Here is a 15,007-nt window from a genome sequence, read left to right on the forward strand (position 1 = left end):
AACACTTCATGACACCTAAATCTACATATTAATCAGGGAGTTTTTGCAAAAATGCTTTAAATCTGTCTGTCTGTCTCTCTCCCTGTCTCTCTCTCTCGCTCCCTCTATTTAGATCATCACATAGCTTTGACCTTGAACTCCATTATAACTCTAATATTTTAAATCCAGGCTAAATCTGAATCATCAAAAGTAGCTGAAGATGAAGTGGCCCTGCGAATCCACAGCTCGAATTCTGCAGCGTACACTCCCCGCGCCTCGCCGCATCAGGTTGTCGACGCACAGAACCAAGAGACCAAGAAGATGTCTAGAAAAGTAAAAATAAAGCCCTTATTAAAGATAATGTAATAAACGAAATTATTAATGAACTGAGAAATATTACCTCTTGCATGGATAATAATGTCGTTAACTTGAGAATTATACACAATACAGTAGCGTTTGAATTGGCATCTTCATAGTATGTGTAGAAAGTAAGGCAGCTGGTGAAATGAATTAAATTGCTTCTCAATGTATTATTATATTAAGACACAGTCCGACCCGTCCGTAGAATGTCGTCTATTTTTCCTAATAAGAAGAATTTAGGACTGTTCTATTTAGGTTGTTTTGTTGCTCAACCAGTGAGTTACATCTTTGGCCTCACCTATGAGTACACTTGCCATCGTGAGATAGAATTCAATCGCTGTTCAATTTTAAGTTCAACTTTACAAGTTCGTATGGGGAACCTGTAGCAGTCAGCAGTGGCCCAACTTATCAAAAAAACTCAATAAAGGCAACAGAGGCTCCCTGCGACAGGTTTCTACGTACCAAGTGTCGCGTATGAACATGTCAAGGTATAATAAATATTTGTTTCCTCCGTAGGCCTTCCTCATGTCTCTAGCCCGTCTGGTGATCGTGGAGCTGGGAAGCACTCTTCGATTATCCTACGTGGTGGTGGCAGAGTTGCTGCCACGACTGCGAGGCAGTCTCGGTATCAAAAACAGGGGAATAAACGTGGACCAGCACGCTACTGAGTTCTTTAACAAGGCTAGAGAGGAGAACTTTGTGAGTTTTGGATTTAAATGATCTGTTTTCTAGGGAGGTTCCAGAATGGTACTCGCAAGGCATCCATACTTCAATATCCATCCATAAATCATAAAAAATAAGAATTATACGCATACGAATACTGTCTCGCGTGTCTGTGAAGCAGCATTTCTACACCAATAATGTGCTAGGATGTGTTGCGAGGAATGTGTTTTTCATAACTAATATAAACGCTTCATTTACTCATCCTTGCACAGCACATCTCTGGTGAGAACAGCTGAGCGGAGCGAGGATGGGTGAATGAAGAGTTTCTAATGGTTAATGAAAACCACATTCCTCGCTACACATCCTCGCACATTAGATATTGGTGGAAACGCTGCTTTAAATATTTTTTTTGTCTAAAGACAGGATCTGGATCGCGTTTCTACTTATTTCTATTTTTCATTTGATTATTATCTGAATGAAATGCGGCTATGCCTTCGCTGATGAAAAACCATGATTGATAAAACACAATATTCTCTTATAGCTATTGTTAAAACAGAAAGATGATAAGACTGTGTTTTTCAGAATAATCTGTCAGCCACATTCCTCGCGCAGCCCCAGCCCCGTCTCTGTACCATCCTGGATTTGCTCTGGACTTTCCTGGATGAAGCGGCGTTGTGCGATGTCCTGGAACACTGCATCGTGAGGGAGTGCCTGCTCTTCGACTTGGTGTCACCGGTTATAAATTATAATAATATCGTATAAAGTTTTCTAAAAGTAGGCAAAGTGCTACTTAACATGGCTTTTATCGAACTATCAACCTGCGCTTTCAGAAATCCCATCATTGCAACCATCCCAACAATGTACAGCAAGACTTAGCAGAAAGTCATTTAAGTATATTTCGTCCATAATCAATCATTGATGTGGTGCCTCTCCGCTCAGTACTAAGTAACTATAATACTATCAATGGAAAAATCAATTGTGTAAACAAAGCATTTTTTCACGATTACTCCGTAGTTACTTACATTTAAACGCCAATCCCGATCATATTCACATCTCAATGAGCTCACCACTGTTTTAACAATCATTTTATCATTAAATAATCGTGTAAATATGTTTATTTTATAGAATTAATTGGAAGACGAAAATCCGTTATATTTGTCAAATTGACATGATAATTTTTTTCCTCACCGAAGTTGGTCTATGGTCGGTCTAGTCTCTGGAAATTTAGTGCTGTACCAACAAAATTAATTATTTGACTGAACCAACCTTACCTACCGATAATTATGGCTGGCTCTGCAAATTAATTTATTCGTAGATATTAATTATTTGTGTTAAGTTACACTATTTAATGAAGGTTTATAAAGGTTTCTAATCCTATCCTACTATCCTACTAATCCTACTAATATTATAAATGTGAAAGTTTGTGAGTGAGTGAGTGAATATGTTTGTTACTTCTTCACGCTGAAACGGCTGGACGGATTTGGATGAAATTTGGCGAAAAGTTAGATAACCTGGATATGGAGCCTGGACATAGGATACTTTTTATCCCGATATTCCCATGGGATAGGGATAAAATCTTGAAATAACAACTGCTCAGCTTTGTCATGAAATTGGTATGTAGATAGTTTGACATCTGGAATAAAACATAGCCTACCTTTTTATTTCGATATTCCCACGAGATAGGGATAAAATTTCGAACTAATAACCGCTGGGCTTAGAGTCATTAAATTTTACCATGATTGTTTTTTAATGTAATGTCAATGAAAACAACGATTTAATTTTCGGGAATTCCCACGGCAATTTTTTAAAAATCCCGGTATTTCAGCTGCTGGACCTAATGATTTACGTGTGCGAAGCCGTGGGTAAACACTAGTTGGACGATAAAAGAGTATTATAGTAGAAATTATGTAGATTTCTATTTACTAGTATCATTTACTGTGGAGTCCATTGTTGGACCAAAAAATCATTTTGAATCACTTCCCTGGTGTCTACTCTCATTTCCCTGTCTTATGTAAATTTAAAATGCCTCTTCTAAATTATAGCGAAAATACAAACTGAGACATGGATGCACAGAAAAACCAGAAAAAGAGACCAGCGCTGGGAATCGAACCTAGGTCCTCAGCAATCCGTACTGCGTACTATAACCCCTACAACACCGTTGGACAGGAGTCAAGATACAAATTTCTCCTATGCACACATATCTCAGCTTGCCTTTTTCTACTACGCTACTTAAGCAGCAAAAAATTCTAAATTAATCCATATTTTAACTGACCCTTCAATTCTAAAATACTCCATCATAAACCTTGGGGAAATATACGTCAAAAAATATAAGTGGACATACATGTTCACCATTTTAAAATTCTACCCTTAAAGGGGTATAAAGGGGAGTGTAAGTTTGTATGGAAAAAACGTTAGGTATATATATTTGAAGATATACCTAATTCTAAAACTTCGTGAAAATGCTATTAAACATTTTAAGTTAAAAGGGACATGGAAACATTGTGAATGACTCTTGAACAGGACTAAGAGAATACGTGATTCGCCATTTTTAAAATTAAACTTAGGGAAACATTAAATAATGAAATATGAGTAAATTCAAAATAATTATTTACTGCTGATTGAAGTATCTTAAAGAGCTTTCACATCACTAGAGCCAACGTCAGTCAGTCAGTCAGCCAGTCGTCAGTCAAGTGTCATGTCAGTCACCACATTTGTTTACACAATTGTTTTTTTCCATTGAATAGTACCATACATAATTTATTACGGAGGAATTTGTGAAATTATAGGAAACTCATTAGCGCGAGAGAACAAACAATATGTAAAGGTATCAAAGTAAAGGTAGATGATCGTGATGATAATGTAGTAGTAGTAGTAGGTATAGTATATGTGAAGATGATGATGATGGTAATTATCTTGCTTGTCTTCAGAACATGCAGTTCGCGCAGCAAATGGAGGGTGTCTACGTTCTCTGCGGGCTGATGCAGCATCGGGAGACGAGGCACCATCTCGTCAAATATGTTTTCTTCAACAAAATCTCGTACGTTTACTAGAATGTTAATGTCACTCGGGACTCTTCGATCTTCTTCGTTTTCCTGAAGACTCAAATGAGAATGAAAAAAAATTGAATAGCAAAGTCACCACTTACTGGCTGGCGTTAATTTAATGCGATTTCATTTGTCTCACTTAAATTATTAAAAAAAAAGTCTTTCGTAGTAGCTCGGATCTGCGGTTTACATCTTAGTACTCGTACTTGTAATGATTTTATTTTAGGTTTGATAACTTCCTGAACGTGAAGTGCCCTGACGATGCGGTCCTGCGCACCATCATACGCAGCCCGTGGTGGCAGCGACCCACTTCAGTACACGGGGAGACGGATCCCAGGATAGCTGGTACGATGTCTCACGAGTTACCCAATGACAATATCCATACCCTGATCGTCATTATCGTCATCAACTGGAAGACGTCCACTGCTGAACAAAAGCCTCTCCTTCCAGAACGCCAAAATGAACAACTCGCCACTTGTATCCTCAGGTTGTCCGCAACTCTCACAATGTCGTCAGTCTGTGTAGTGGAAGGCCTGCCAACGCTTCGTCTTCCATACCCAGATATGAATAAATAATCTATTTTTGTAAAGTCAAAAGTAAATTCTACGCTTTGTCCTCTAAACCCTTTTTTGATGGTGCGGCATTTTCTCCTTTTCCGTCCTCATTGTCGCTCTAATGCGCTACCCTTTAAATTTTTTATAGATGTTTATACCAGAATTTTACACACTGGTTGTATGACAATCTTTTTTTTCAGAAATGGCAGAAAAAGGCACAATAACCCGCACTCCTCTTACACCAACTGGCGTAGGTGAGACAACTATACCAAATGCTACACACAGAGCCATCGTAGGAATGCCAGGGCCCGATTGGATTGTAACAAGTGACGATCGTTGACCCCCCGTTGCCCCCCCCCACGACGATGAGCGAGAAGCGATTAGAGCTAGAAACTAGACACGAGCTGGCGAGCAGCGAGAAGCGTGATTCCGTATCAACTATTATATATCTGTCTTTTTTACCGACTCGGGATCTATTCTGTTCGATTTATGAGCGAGAAAATAGTCGACAGCTACTTCCTCGCTCTTTGTGGACTAGTGTCTAACCTAACCATAAACGAACTAGTTCTTGATGCGGCCTTTGGCTGTGGGCAGAATTCACGAAAGCCGCTGCCCTATTCACATTGATTATCCCATAATGTGTGTTTGCAGAGAAAATCACTAAGTACTTCACGTCAACCCAGGACGATGCTACTAAAGAAGCGCAGTACAAAGAGGATTGTCTTAAGATAACCAAAGCCATTGCACCTTTAGAGCAAATCCAGGTACAATAATGTTATAGGAGTTGGTAGACCGTAATAATATTCATCAATTTTCGACTTGCCTTTGTTAAACTAAGTGATTAGTTACGTTCTAAAATTAATTTCTAATTCTGTTCTGGCATTATTAGTAGAAGGATTAATAATTATGTCAAACTGAAATTAGTGTCTGACAGTCTCGTTGAGTTTCTTGCCGGATTCTTCTCAGCAGAGGTTTTTCCGAACCGGGGGTAGATTTTTTTTTGACATTCATAAGTGCTTGTTATAGCCTAAATTGAATAAAGATATTTTGACTTTGACTTTGACTTTGACTTTTTACTCGACTGCCGGAAGGAAGATTATGTTTTTCGAGCGTATGTGTATATATGTCTTCTACATCAGTCAAATATGTGGTCTACCACCCTAAAGCACAGAATAACTAATCTACTAACTAAGCTCGCATGTCACAAAACAATAATGCCAATAGACGTGTCTGTCAACTTGAAAGTTCGACTTTAGCGACATATTATGCATATGCAGGTGGGAGGACCTTGTGCAAGGTCCGCCCGGATTGCTACCACCATCTTGCTCGCTAATCCTGCCGTGAAGCAGCAGTGCTTGCACTGTTGTGTTTAGGCGTGGAGAGGTATCCCATCTTAGGCCTCTAGGTTGGCAACACATCTGCAATAACCCTGGTATTGCAGATGTTTATGGGCGGTGGTGATCTCTTACCATCACGAGACCCACTTGCTCGTTTGCCATGCCATCCAGTCGAATAAAAAAAAAACATATTATAGGAACTTGTTATGGTTAGACCACTTATTTGGCTCACATTTAAATTTCAAAATAGCGTCATCGCAAAAAATAAATACAGAAGAGATTTTTTATTGTAACAAGAAGGATATCAAATGAAAGCTAATAATTAGCCTATTCGAAATATAATTATCTTGTAACACTTTTAAGCTACCATTGTTACAGAAGTATCAAAAAAAAGTATTACAATTAAAAAATCAAAGACATTTATATGTATATACTCGTAATAGTAATCATTTTGATGTTGTATTTAAAAGATAATGAATGCTTATTTCAAACTGATACAGCTGGAGTTCCTTCTAATGCTGTTGGACAACACTGACGGAACCAACATGGTGCCGTCCACTCGGAAGATATTCCTGGAGAAGTTTCGACGGTATATCATGGACAACTGTATCCTGGACATGGTAAAATATAATCTTTGATGAACCTTTTCAAAGCACGACTTAAGTTGTCAAAGTTCTGGAACCTACGCCGGCCTGACCAGAAAGTTTCCCTTCATTGACAATTCGAGCGGCTCTTCGTTCTAATTAACAAAGCAAGATAAATATGAACTTATCCGACTAAATACGAGGGAAAAACGTTTTTCACTAAATCTGTACCTAATTGACGTGATGTGAGGATAGGTAATCGTAAAATCTACCCTTTGATACTTTTTGGTTTGGCCACGACTACATGCGACTAGCAAGCGCACGTTTTCCTGGTTCACGCTCCCCGCACAGTGGTTTGGCACGCGCAAAATGCTCGACAACGCATCATCACCATTACAACACTACAATAGTACATTGTGTCTTAAGGGCGGTAAATAAGGAATTACGAACAAGAGTCTATTTAATGAGTCGATGTTCGTAATTCTAGTACCGCCCGTGCGACATACAATGTTTTTCATCGCATTTGTGAGTAAAATCTTATATTTCTAAAAGAAAAAATATAATTCTTCCTAATATTGTGGTCCTGCAGCAGCGCGCGCAGCAGCATCAGTACGAGCATTGACTCATTTACCGACCTTGGGCTTCATGACAAGAAAATTTGTACGTGGAATGTCTCGTTTAGCGACCACGGGTTTCATGACAAGCACATTAAGGTCGAGGGTTTTATTTGGGGGGTTGCAACTAAGGTAGCCTGCATGTTACGACACTGTTTACAAGCAAGTGTGATGAAAAATAAATATTGTATGTACTTAATAAAAGGACACCAACATGATATTTTCAGCGGCTGTTCAACATTTCGCGCAACTCACCCGCAATCTCTTGGTGCTGTCATGCGCGCCTGCTGAGTGCTATTCTGAAGCTGTGGAACGAGAACCCAATCGGACACTCGTAAGTAGAATCTTAAGTCGCGAGCGGAGGGACACCGTAAGGACTCAGTTTAGCGTACGAGTACAACGATCGGCTGGATGAAAGTACTTACACCGAACCTCTATGAAGTTGGTCGATGTAAGTAAAACTGAGTAGGTACGTACGGAGTTCGCTCCGCTCGCAGTGGAAACTAAGCTTTGTGCCTCTTAGCATCTAAGTAAAAAATATCGTGGGAATTGGGTAGTCAGCTGGGTATTAAAATATTACCATTTTTTAGTTTAGTTTTTGTTTCATTGACAAAAGAAAAAAATACTCGTCCACAATTTTTTTATAATCTAATTGATGGACTAAATGATTTTTTTTAGGAAGCCTACCTATTGCGGTACAGTCCGCACCAGAAATAGATGAGATGAGATTGTGATGCTCAAAATGATGCAAGTCAAGGAAATTGAATCATGTACCACGGTGGAACCTTTGTGCTACTAATGTCATGTTAACATCTCATACATCTGCCAAAGAAATCATAGGTAAATTGGTTATGAAGAGGTTCCACCCTGGTACGTTATTTAGTTTCCTTAACTGTACATAACAATTACCTTAGCTGTAAAGTCGTGTGTAGATTTAGATTTTTAGCCTACGAGAAAAGCACTGAAATAGGTAGTAAATTTTCAGTAACATGCCACCTTACCTACCAGCGAAGACGTTCATCGACGGTGAACTGGACTTTTACAACGTGGACCGCCTCGGTGGAGTCCTACCTTTTCTCGTGAGGACTTTGCGGTAAGAAGCTGCTAATCTAATGTACCTAAAGAGATTGGAATGTTCTTGGCATTTTTGAGCTGGTAATGAATTATTAATCTGCAACTACAATGTACCTACAGAGAGAGGCATTTTCGTGGCATTTATGAGCTACTTAACTGATTTCTGTTGTTGCACTTAATTCACCAACTGTCAATGCGCAAAATATAGGTACGGTGTACAGTACATAGTAATAGTGGCTATTACGGTTCATTGAGAATGTATGATTAGTAGTTTTACGTATAGTCGACCAAGAAAGTACTTTACCAATTTTAATGATTTGTCAGTTCCTACTTCAGATATAAAACCATTAGGCTGACTGTCTTATTGACTTGTGAGTGAAAATAGGCTTTGACGTTTTAACGCATTCAGTTCCACCGACGCATATATGCGTTTCCGGAACTTCACCTAGTGCCGCTGTCGTAATTATTCATACATCTTGAACGCACATGTGCGTCGGTGGCACTTGTGGAAGTCAGGTAGCATTGAATGCGTAAAAGCGCTACAAATAACATTAAATCTTGTAGTAAACCAATTTCTTGGTCGACTATACGTATGTCACTCACTATGCGAATCATTACTAATTATTCTTGTTACGAACAAATATTACTTGTCAGGAATTGTAACTGCACTATAAGCATACATACCGTGTCCTAAGCGTGTTCTGCGCTAAGGTGCGCATGCGCGTCATTTAACTTTGACTGTCATTTATTTTGCAAGTTTTGTGAGTTTGACAAATTTTCGCACTTTTGATTGTGAACAAAACATCATGCTCTAAATTATCATGCCAACGTGTGTTATGAAGTGGTGCAGGAAAAATGCAAAATTAAAATATCTAGGGATCACTCTCCACTAATAAGTAGTCATAAAAATAGATTTATCTATATTTAAAAATGTTCAACTACGTTATCAGTTGGAGATGGTCAGTATTTATGCAAAATCAAGTCTGTGGTCTATGGCTCACATAATGTAAATGACAGTTTCCTTACCCCTCTTCATACTTTCTTTTTTCCTGTATCGCCCAAACAATAGGTACAAACAATCTTTATATTTTTCTGACAGCTAAACTCAAATAAATCACCATTACTGAAAGTGTTTCGTTGATTTTTGTTATTTTTTTTCACGATTTTTGGTGTGAATTATGTACTTAAGATACAATACAATCGTTTAATGTCAACTGCTCATCACCTTTTACGAGATTGCTTTTTCCGATGCAGAGACGTTCATTACTCAAAAGTCCTGGTGCTTCACCATCCGTTCCACTTCACCATATGCATTACGAAGAGCATAAATTGCTTAGCAACTGTCCTAAAATAATTGAAATTAAACCCGTGATGTACCTACTTGTTATTGAGTAGTACCTAACTCCGGTAGTCAACTGTGGTCTTCGCATGTCTTTATCGTTAGTTTGACTTCACCAAATGATGCTCAAGAGCAAATGCACGAGTTACTACTAAATATATCCAAATAACCATAAGTACCATACAATATTTGAAGAGTTCCCTCAATTTCCTTAGGATCCAATCGTCAGATTCTGATTTGAGGATTATGGGACCTAATTAGAAGTATTCCTATACAAACGATTTTTTTTTAAATCGGTTCATAAATGATGGAATTCTAAAGTACCTAACAACCAAAAACATACAACCGAATTGATAACCTCCTCCTTTTCCTTTAAGTCGCTTAAAAAAACAAGCTGTCATTATCAATATATTATGGCACGTCATTGAAACGTTAGATGTAAGAAGTGATCTTAATTTGTGCATCTGACATTGCATCACGCGAGCCATTAGCCAACCAATTTTTTTCGGGATAAAAAATATCCTATTATTACCTAGTCTTCTATAATACTGAGTGTTGTCTTTCAGACAGGACCTGATCGAGGTGTTGGGCGAAGACAGTCCGTTCATACAGAGCTTCGAGCCCAACTATAACAGAGGCGGGGGCATTGACATGGGTATTTATCGTCCCCACACTTACTTACTTTACCAAACTTGAGTTGAGGTCATATTCCTTTTAAAGGCAGAGACATCTCATCGTAGATACAAACTGAGACAATGGATGCACAGAAAAACCAGGAAAAGAGACCAGCACTGGGAATCGAACCCAGGTCCTCAGCATTCCGTGCTGCGTGCTATAACCCCTACACCACTGCTGGACAGGAATCTAGACACAAATTTTTCCTATGCATACATATCTCAGGTTGCTTATTTCTACTATGCTATGCTACTTAAGCAGCAGCACTAGCGACATCTACGTTGCGTCGACAGACGTCACATTCTTTCGGAACTAACCGCTGACCCAGACAAGAGATGTCGCTACTAAGCAATCAAATTACTAATTAATTTTTCTGATCGGTATCTTTTTCTGGTTTTTCTGTGCATCCATGTCTCATTTTGTATTTACGATATGGTTTCACGGGATACCTGTAAAAGTAACAAATTTGGAGCTGAAATAAAAAAATACTCCAAAAAAATCAATCATAGAGACATCTCACTAAAGCGATAGGTTTATTTAGGTTTGTTTTAATGGATTCAGATAAAAAAAGAGTTATGATATGACAAACAATACATTATAAGGAACATTACATACTTCGCACCTTTAAAATTACACTTAAATAATTCGATTGTTTTAAAATTCAACCAGCCTGTCTTATATTTAAAGTTTGTTTTGGAACTGTGAATATTTCGAATTGTTTCAGTTTAATTTTAAAGGTGCGGCTTATGCGAGCTGATAAAAAAATATAGGTAGATATATCACGGGACGCTTGACACCAATTGACCTAGTCCCAAACTAAGCAAAGCTTGTACTGTGGACACTAGGCCACGGATAGACATACTTATATGGATAAATACATACTTAAATACATATTAAACATCCAAGACCCGATAAAGATCCGAGGCACGATAATGGAGGGATCATGACTTTTCACCGAAAATACTTTTCCCAAATGGTTAATTTCTCAACTATTGAGGATGTTACATAATTTATTGAATCAGGCGTTACTTTGCGGAGGTCCATATCAATGAACTAAAAGAATTTCCTTGCTCACCCGCGACCTTACGATAGCTAAGCTTATGCAAAATATGCGTGTTCATGCAGTTTCTCCACCTCCACACTGTAAGAACACACACAAATCACAGAAACCCATCTATTACCACCACCACCACCACACTACACTGACACGTTTCGAACTCAACCAGAGCTCATCTTCTGAGTGACCGTACACCATGCTACCAGTTGTTAGACTAACGAACCACAACCGCCGTTTTAATTTGTCACTGTAACTCCCCAAGTACCCACATATATTTCATGGAACAAAACAAAACTACCCACAAAAAAATAATAAATTTTTTAACCGTCCTTCAAAACTACCTTGTTTTTTTATTTATTTACTGTCCATGCATGTTTTATTAACTACCATTGCTGAAATTATATCCAAGCCGTAGCAAGGGAGATGAAACTAAATTTACCTGCTCATTAATAATAGACCCCATACTGTTGTATCTAATTATCTCCATGCATTCTAAAACATAGAGACGAAACCCCTTGCCACAATAATGTAATACTTCATACGAATCTGAGTCCGATAAAGAATGAAAATGATGATGATGAATTGAATGGTGATGTTTTTCGTTAGGTTTGTACAGTTATCCATACTTAATATTATAAATGCGAAAGTGTGTTTGTGTGTTTGTCCGTCTTTCACGCCGTAACGGAGCGACGGATCGACGTGATTTTTGGCATAGAGATATTTTATGGGCCCGAGAGTGACATAGGCTACTTTTTCTCCCGAAAAATGCACGGTTCCCGAGGGAACAAACAGCGCGCGATAACCGAATACCACGCGGGCGGAGCCGCGAGCAAAAGCTAGTATAATTTATATTTATATAACAATCCTAAAATACTTACAGTTTGAAAAGAAAAACATTCGTCAACATGAAACAGTTGGAAAATGAATCATTTACGGAAATTATTTTCGGCGAAAAATTAGAGAACTCAATATGGATTCATCGGAAACTATCAGAGAATGTTGAAACAGATTCGAAGATTTTAAATGCACCATGATGATGATGAATGAAGCTGGCCCTATACTGCGAAGTGCAAAATTCGAACTTCGTCTCTTGCCGTCCCGCTGACGCTTATGTTATTCAATACGAGAATGAGGAGGACGGACGGGACCGTACGATACGAACTTTGATTTTCAAATTTCGTAGTTGCCCCCCAGGTATCGCATATTCAAGCCACATTAAACTTTAACAAGCGGTGCAGCACGGGCCGTTGGAAAAACTACGGTTTATAATTCAACACAGCTACAGTGATGAGATCAAGGTTCGCTGATGAAATTTTGTCCGTGAATTAGGTATACGGATTTTTGTAATATTTAGCTATTGTACACAGTGTTATTTTTGATTTCCGTTAACTTTAAGGGAACACTCAACAGGACAAAAGCAGTTAATTTATCTAAGACACTAGAGGCCTAACTCTTATGTACTTACTATTTAAAAGGAAATCAAGAATTAAGATAATTAATTATGAGCGTAAAACAATAAAGTTCGTAACTAAAGATTTTTAATTCACACAACTATTTAGCAAAAGAAGGTTAAGAAAACTACAAAGCGTCTTTGCCATTTTGGCCACGAAGGAAAAAATAACTTTTTTGAAAAAAGCAACAAAAAAAAAAATTGAATAAAATTAATATTTTTTTGTTTGGTCCTAAAGTTAATTAAGTACCAAGTAGTTTCTATCAATGAATTGTCGAAGGTAACGGAAATCATGAAAAACACGGTGTATGCTTAGGTGGGCGTTCGTGTGGAACGGATCTAACTGAAAGTATAATTATATAAGAATAATTATAGCTTTTAGGGTTCCGTTAAAACGGTCTTCAACATTAAGTATAGGTGATGTATAATGTGTGTGCCTATGTATAACCAACGTGTTAAAGCTTGGCGGTTGCTTTCCCAACATCAGCGATTTGAGTTTAGGTCTTTTGGAGCGAAATGTGCTGTACCTACCGGATAGTTTTTTTTTTTTCATCTTTACAGATACAGCTTTAGTAGTACCTACAGGTCGATTCACAGGACCTGGCACGCTTAGACATTTCTGTAGGACACTGTTTTTTTATTTATTTAATGAAATAACTACACCGCATTACAGACAAGCCAAAGCACTGTGAAATTCATAAAATATTAACAAGCACAACACATGACACATGGCACATAAGATAACAGAATTAACATTTACAAACAATTTAGTGAAGACGGACGGTCATCCTTCGCCTCGGAGAACCTCATACACTCGCTATATGTCTTCCAGCTACTACTTAGCAAAGATATCACAATCCGGCGCCGATGCAAGAAGCGCATGATTCAGTATTAAAGCTCGAATGAGAGGTGAGTTCTTGTGTGACACTGCGCACGCATGCGAGCTTTGGGAACTGCCAGCAGATCACGGCTGCGGGGGCGAAAATTAAAATAAATATATAAAATAATACATTTCATGTTTGTATTCAAATAATATACAGATAACACACATATATTTGCATTTACTCATTCAATCCATTCGTGCCAGCTCTTGTGAATCGACCTGTACAACTAGGCTTCCGAATTGCAGGAGTGAGCGAGATGGCGGCTGGCTCTCCCGGTCTGGCCACGCTGCCTCAGGTCATTTCTTCGATGGCCCGGTTCATGCACCCGGCTATGACTCCTATGCCAAACAGGTGGGTATACTTAACATACCATACAGTTAAATATTCTTGACATAGTAGGATAAATCGACAATTACTGGCCACCTTATACTAAAAATAAGTTATATTTATAGGTGACTACAATTAATTTTAGTATAAGGTGGCCAGCAGGGCTACTACGAAACTCGAAACTCGAAGTTCGTGTCGTGCGGTCCTTCTTGCAAATAGTAATAAATTCGAGTTTCGAGTTTCGTAGTAGCCCTGTACCACTACCATGAGTTTACAGTGACCGTACTCGATAGCGACGGCGTAAATTAGTTGTAGGGGCGCTGTACAATTCTCAATACGAATAATTTACGCCGTCGCTATCGTAGTACGCCCTGCAGGCCCTAACTACGAAGTGCAAAACTCGAACTTCGTATGTTGCCGTCCCGCTCACGGTGCGATACGAACTTCCATTTTCCAGTTTCGTAGTAGCCCCTCAGTTATTGAAGAGTGGCCAGTAATTGACACCTTATATACTAAAAAATTAACACTGTTTATACTAAGTAGCTATAGAATTCATTTTTATTGTAAGGTGGCCAGTTATTGAAGGGAGGCCAGTAATTGACGATTTACCTTATTTTTTACTTCCCACGTCCTCGTAATAACCTAAAGCCCAGTTTAGGCCTGCAATTGTTTCTCAGTCGTTTTACCAAAAACAGTAAAACTCAGAAAATGGTCTACGAGAAAAAAGTTTTGGAACCTCTGTTCTAGAGGGATACTCTACTCGTAGTACGTATTATCTTTATAACTGTTCAACCATCAGGTCTACCGGCGAAACAGCTCTTGCGTTGAAAGGAGCTCGTTCCATGATGCCCGGGGCTGGCTCCATAGACGTGAGGACAGCCTACCTTCGACTGCTGGACGGTTTGCTGGCTCTATACCATGGCGCTGCTATCAAACATGCCGAGAAGGTATTACCATCGCCATTTTAATGTTATTTTCCCTTCTTTATTGTCATGATCCTCTACACGGTTGTTGGCATCACATGCTAGTTATCTGTAAGGGCCTTTGTATGCGGCGTGTTTTTTAT

General features: G+C 38.6%; 2 protein-coding genes across 6 annotated transcripts in view; both read left to right on the top strand.

Annotated features, from left to right (window-relative positions):
• The window catches only part of LOC141441912 (uncharacterized), a 5,770-nt gene extending 4,006 nt beyond the window's left edge, over positions 1-1,764 (top strand). Inside the window, exons 2-4 of the mRNA XM_074106802.1 lie at positions 169-312; positions 856-1,038; positions 1,585-1,764. Coding sequence (XP_073962903.1) covers positions 169-312; positions 856-1,038; positions 1,585-1,764 — 507 coding nt within the window. The remainder of the gene's footprint in view (positions 1-168; positions 313-855; positions 1,039-1,584) is intronic.
• A 2,170-nt stretch (positions 1,765-3,934) lies between these two features.
• Positions 3,935-15,007, top strand: part of LOC141441584 (E3 ubiquitin-protein ligase RNF123-like) — a 28,845-nt gene continuing 17,772 nt past the window's right edge. For all 5 annotated transcript variants that reach the window (XM_074106362.1, XM_074106363.1, XM_074106364.1 and 2 more), the window contains exons 1-10: positions 3,935-4,039; positions 4,273-4,391; positions 4,801-4,854; positions 5,252-5,364; positions 6,438-6,557; positions 7,363-7,469; positions 8,121-8,228; positions 10,115-10,203; positions 13,860-13,965; positions 14,741-14,888. In XM_074106362.1, coding sequence (XP_073962463.1) covers positions 3,951-4,039; positions 4,273-4,391; positions 4,801-4,854; positions 5,252-5,364; positions 6,438-6,557; positions 7,363-7,469; positions 8,121-8,228; positions 10,115-10,203; positions 13,860-13,965; positions 14,741-14,888 — 1,053 coding nt within the window. In that variant the 5' untranslated portion in view covers positions 3,935-3,950. The remainder of the gene's footprint in view (positions 4,040-4,272; positions 4,392-4,800; positions 4,855-5,251; positions 5,365-6,437; positions 6,558-7,362; positions 7,470-8,120; positions 8,229-10,114; positions 10,204-13,859; positions 13,966-14,740; positions 14,889-15,007) is intronic.

Source organism: Choristoneura fumiferana, chromosome 24 (assembly GCF_025370935.1).
Source record: "Choristoneura fumiferana chromosome 24, NRCan_CFum_1, whole genome shotgun sequence".
NCBI classification, from domain to species: domain Eukaryota; kingdom Metazoa; phylum Arthropoda; class Insecta; order Lepidoptera; family Tortricidae; genus Choristoneura; species Choristoneura fumiferana.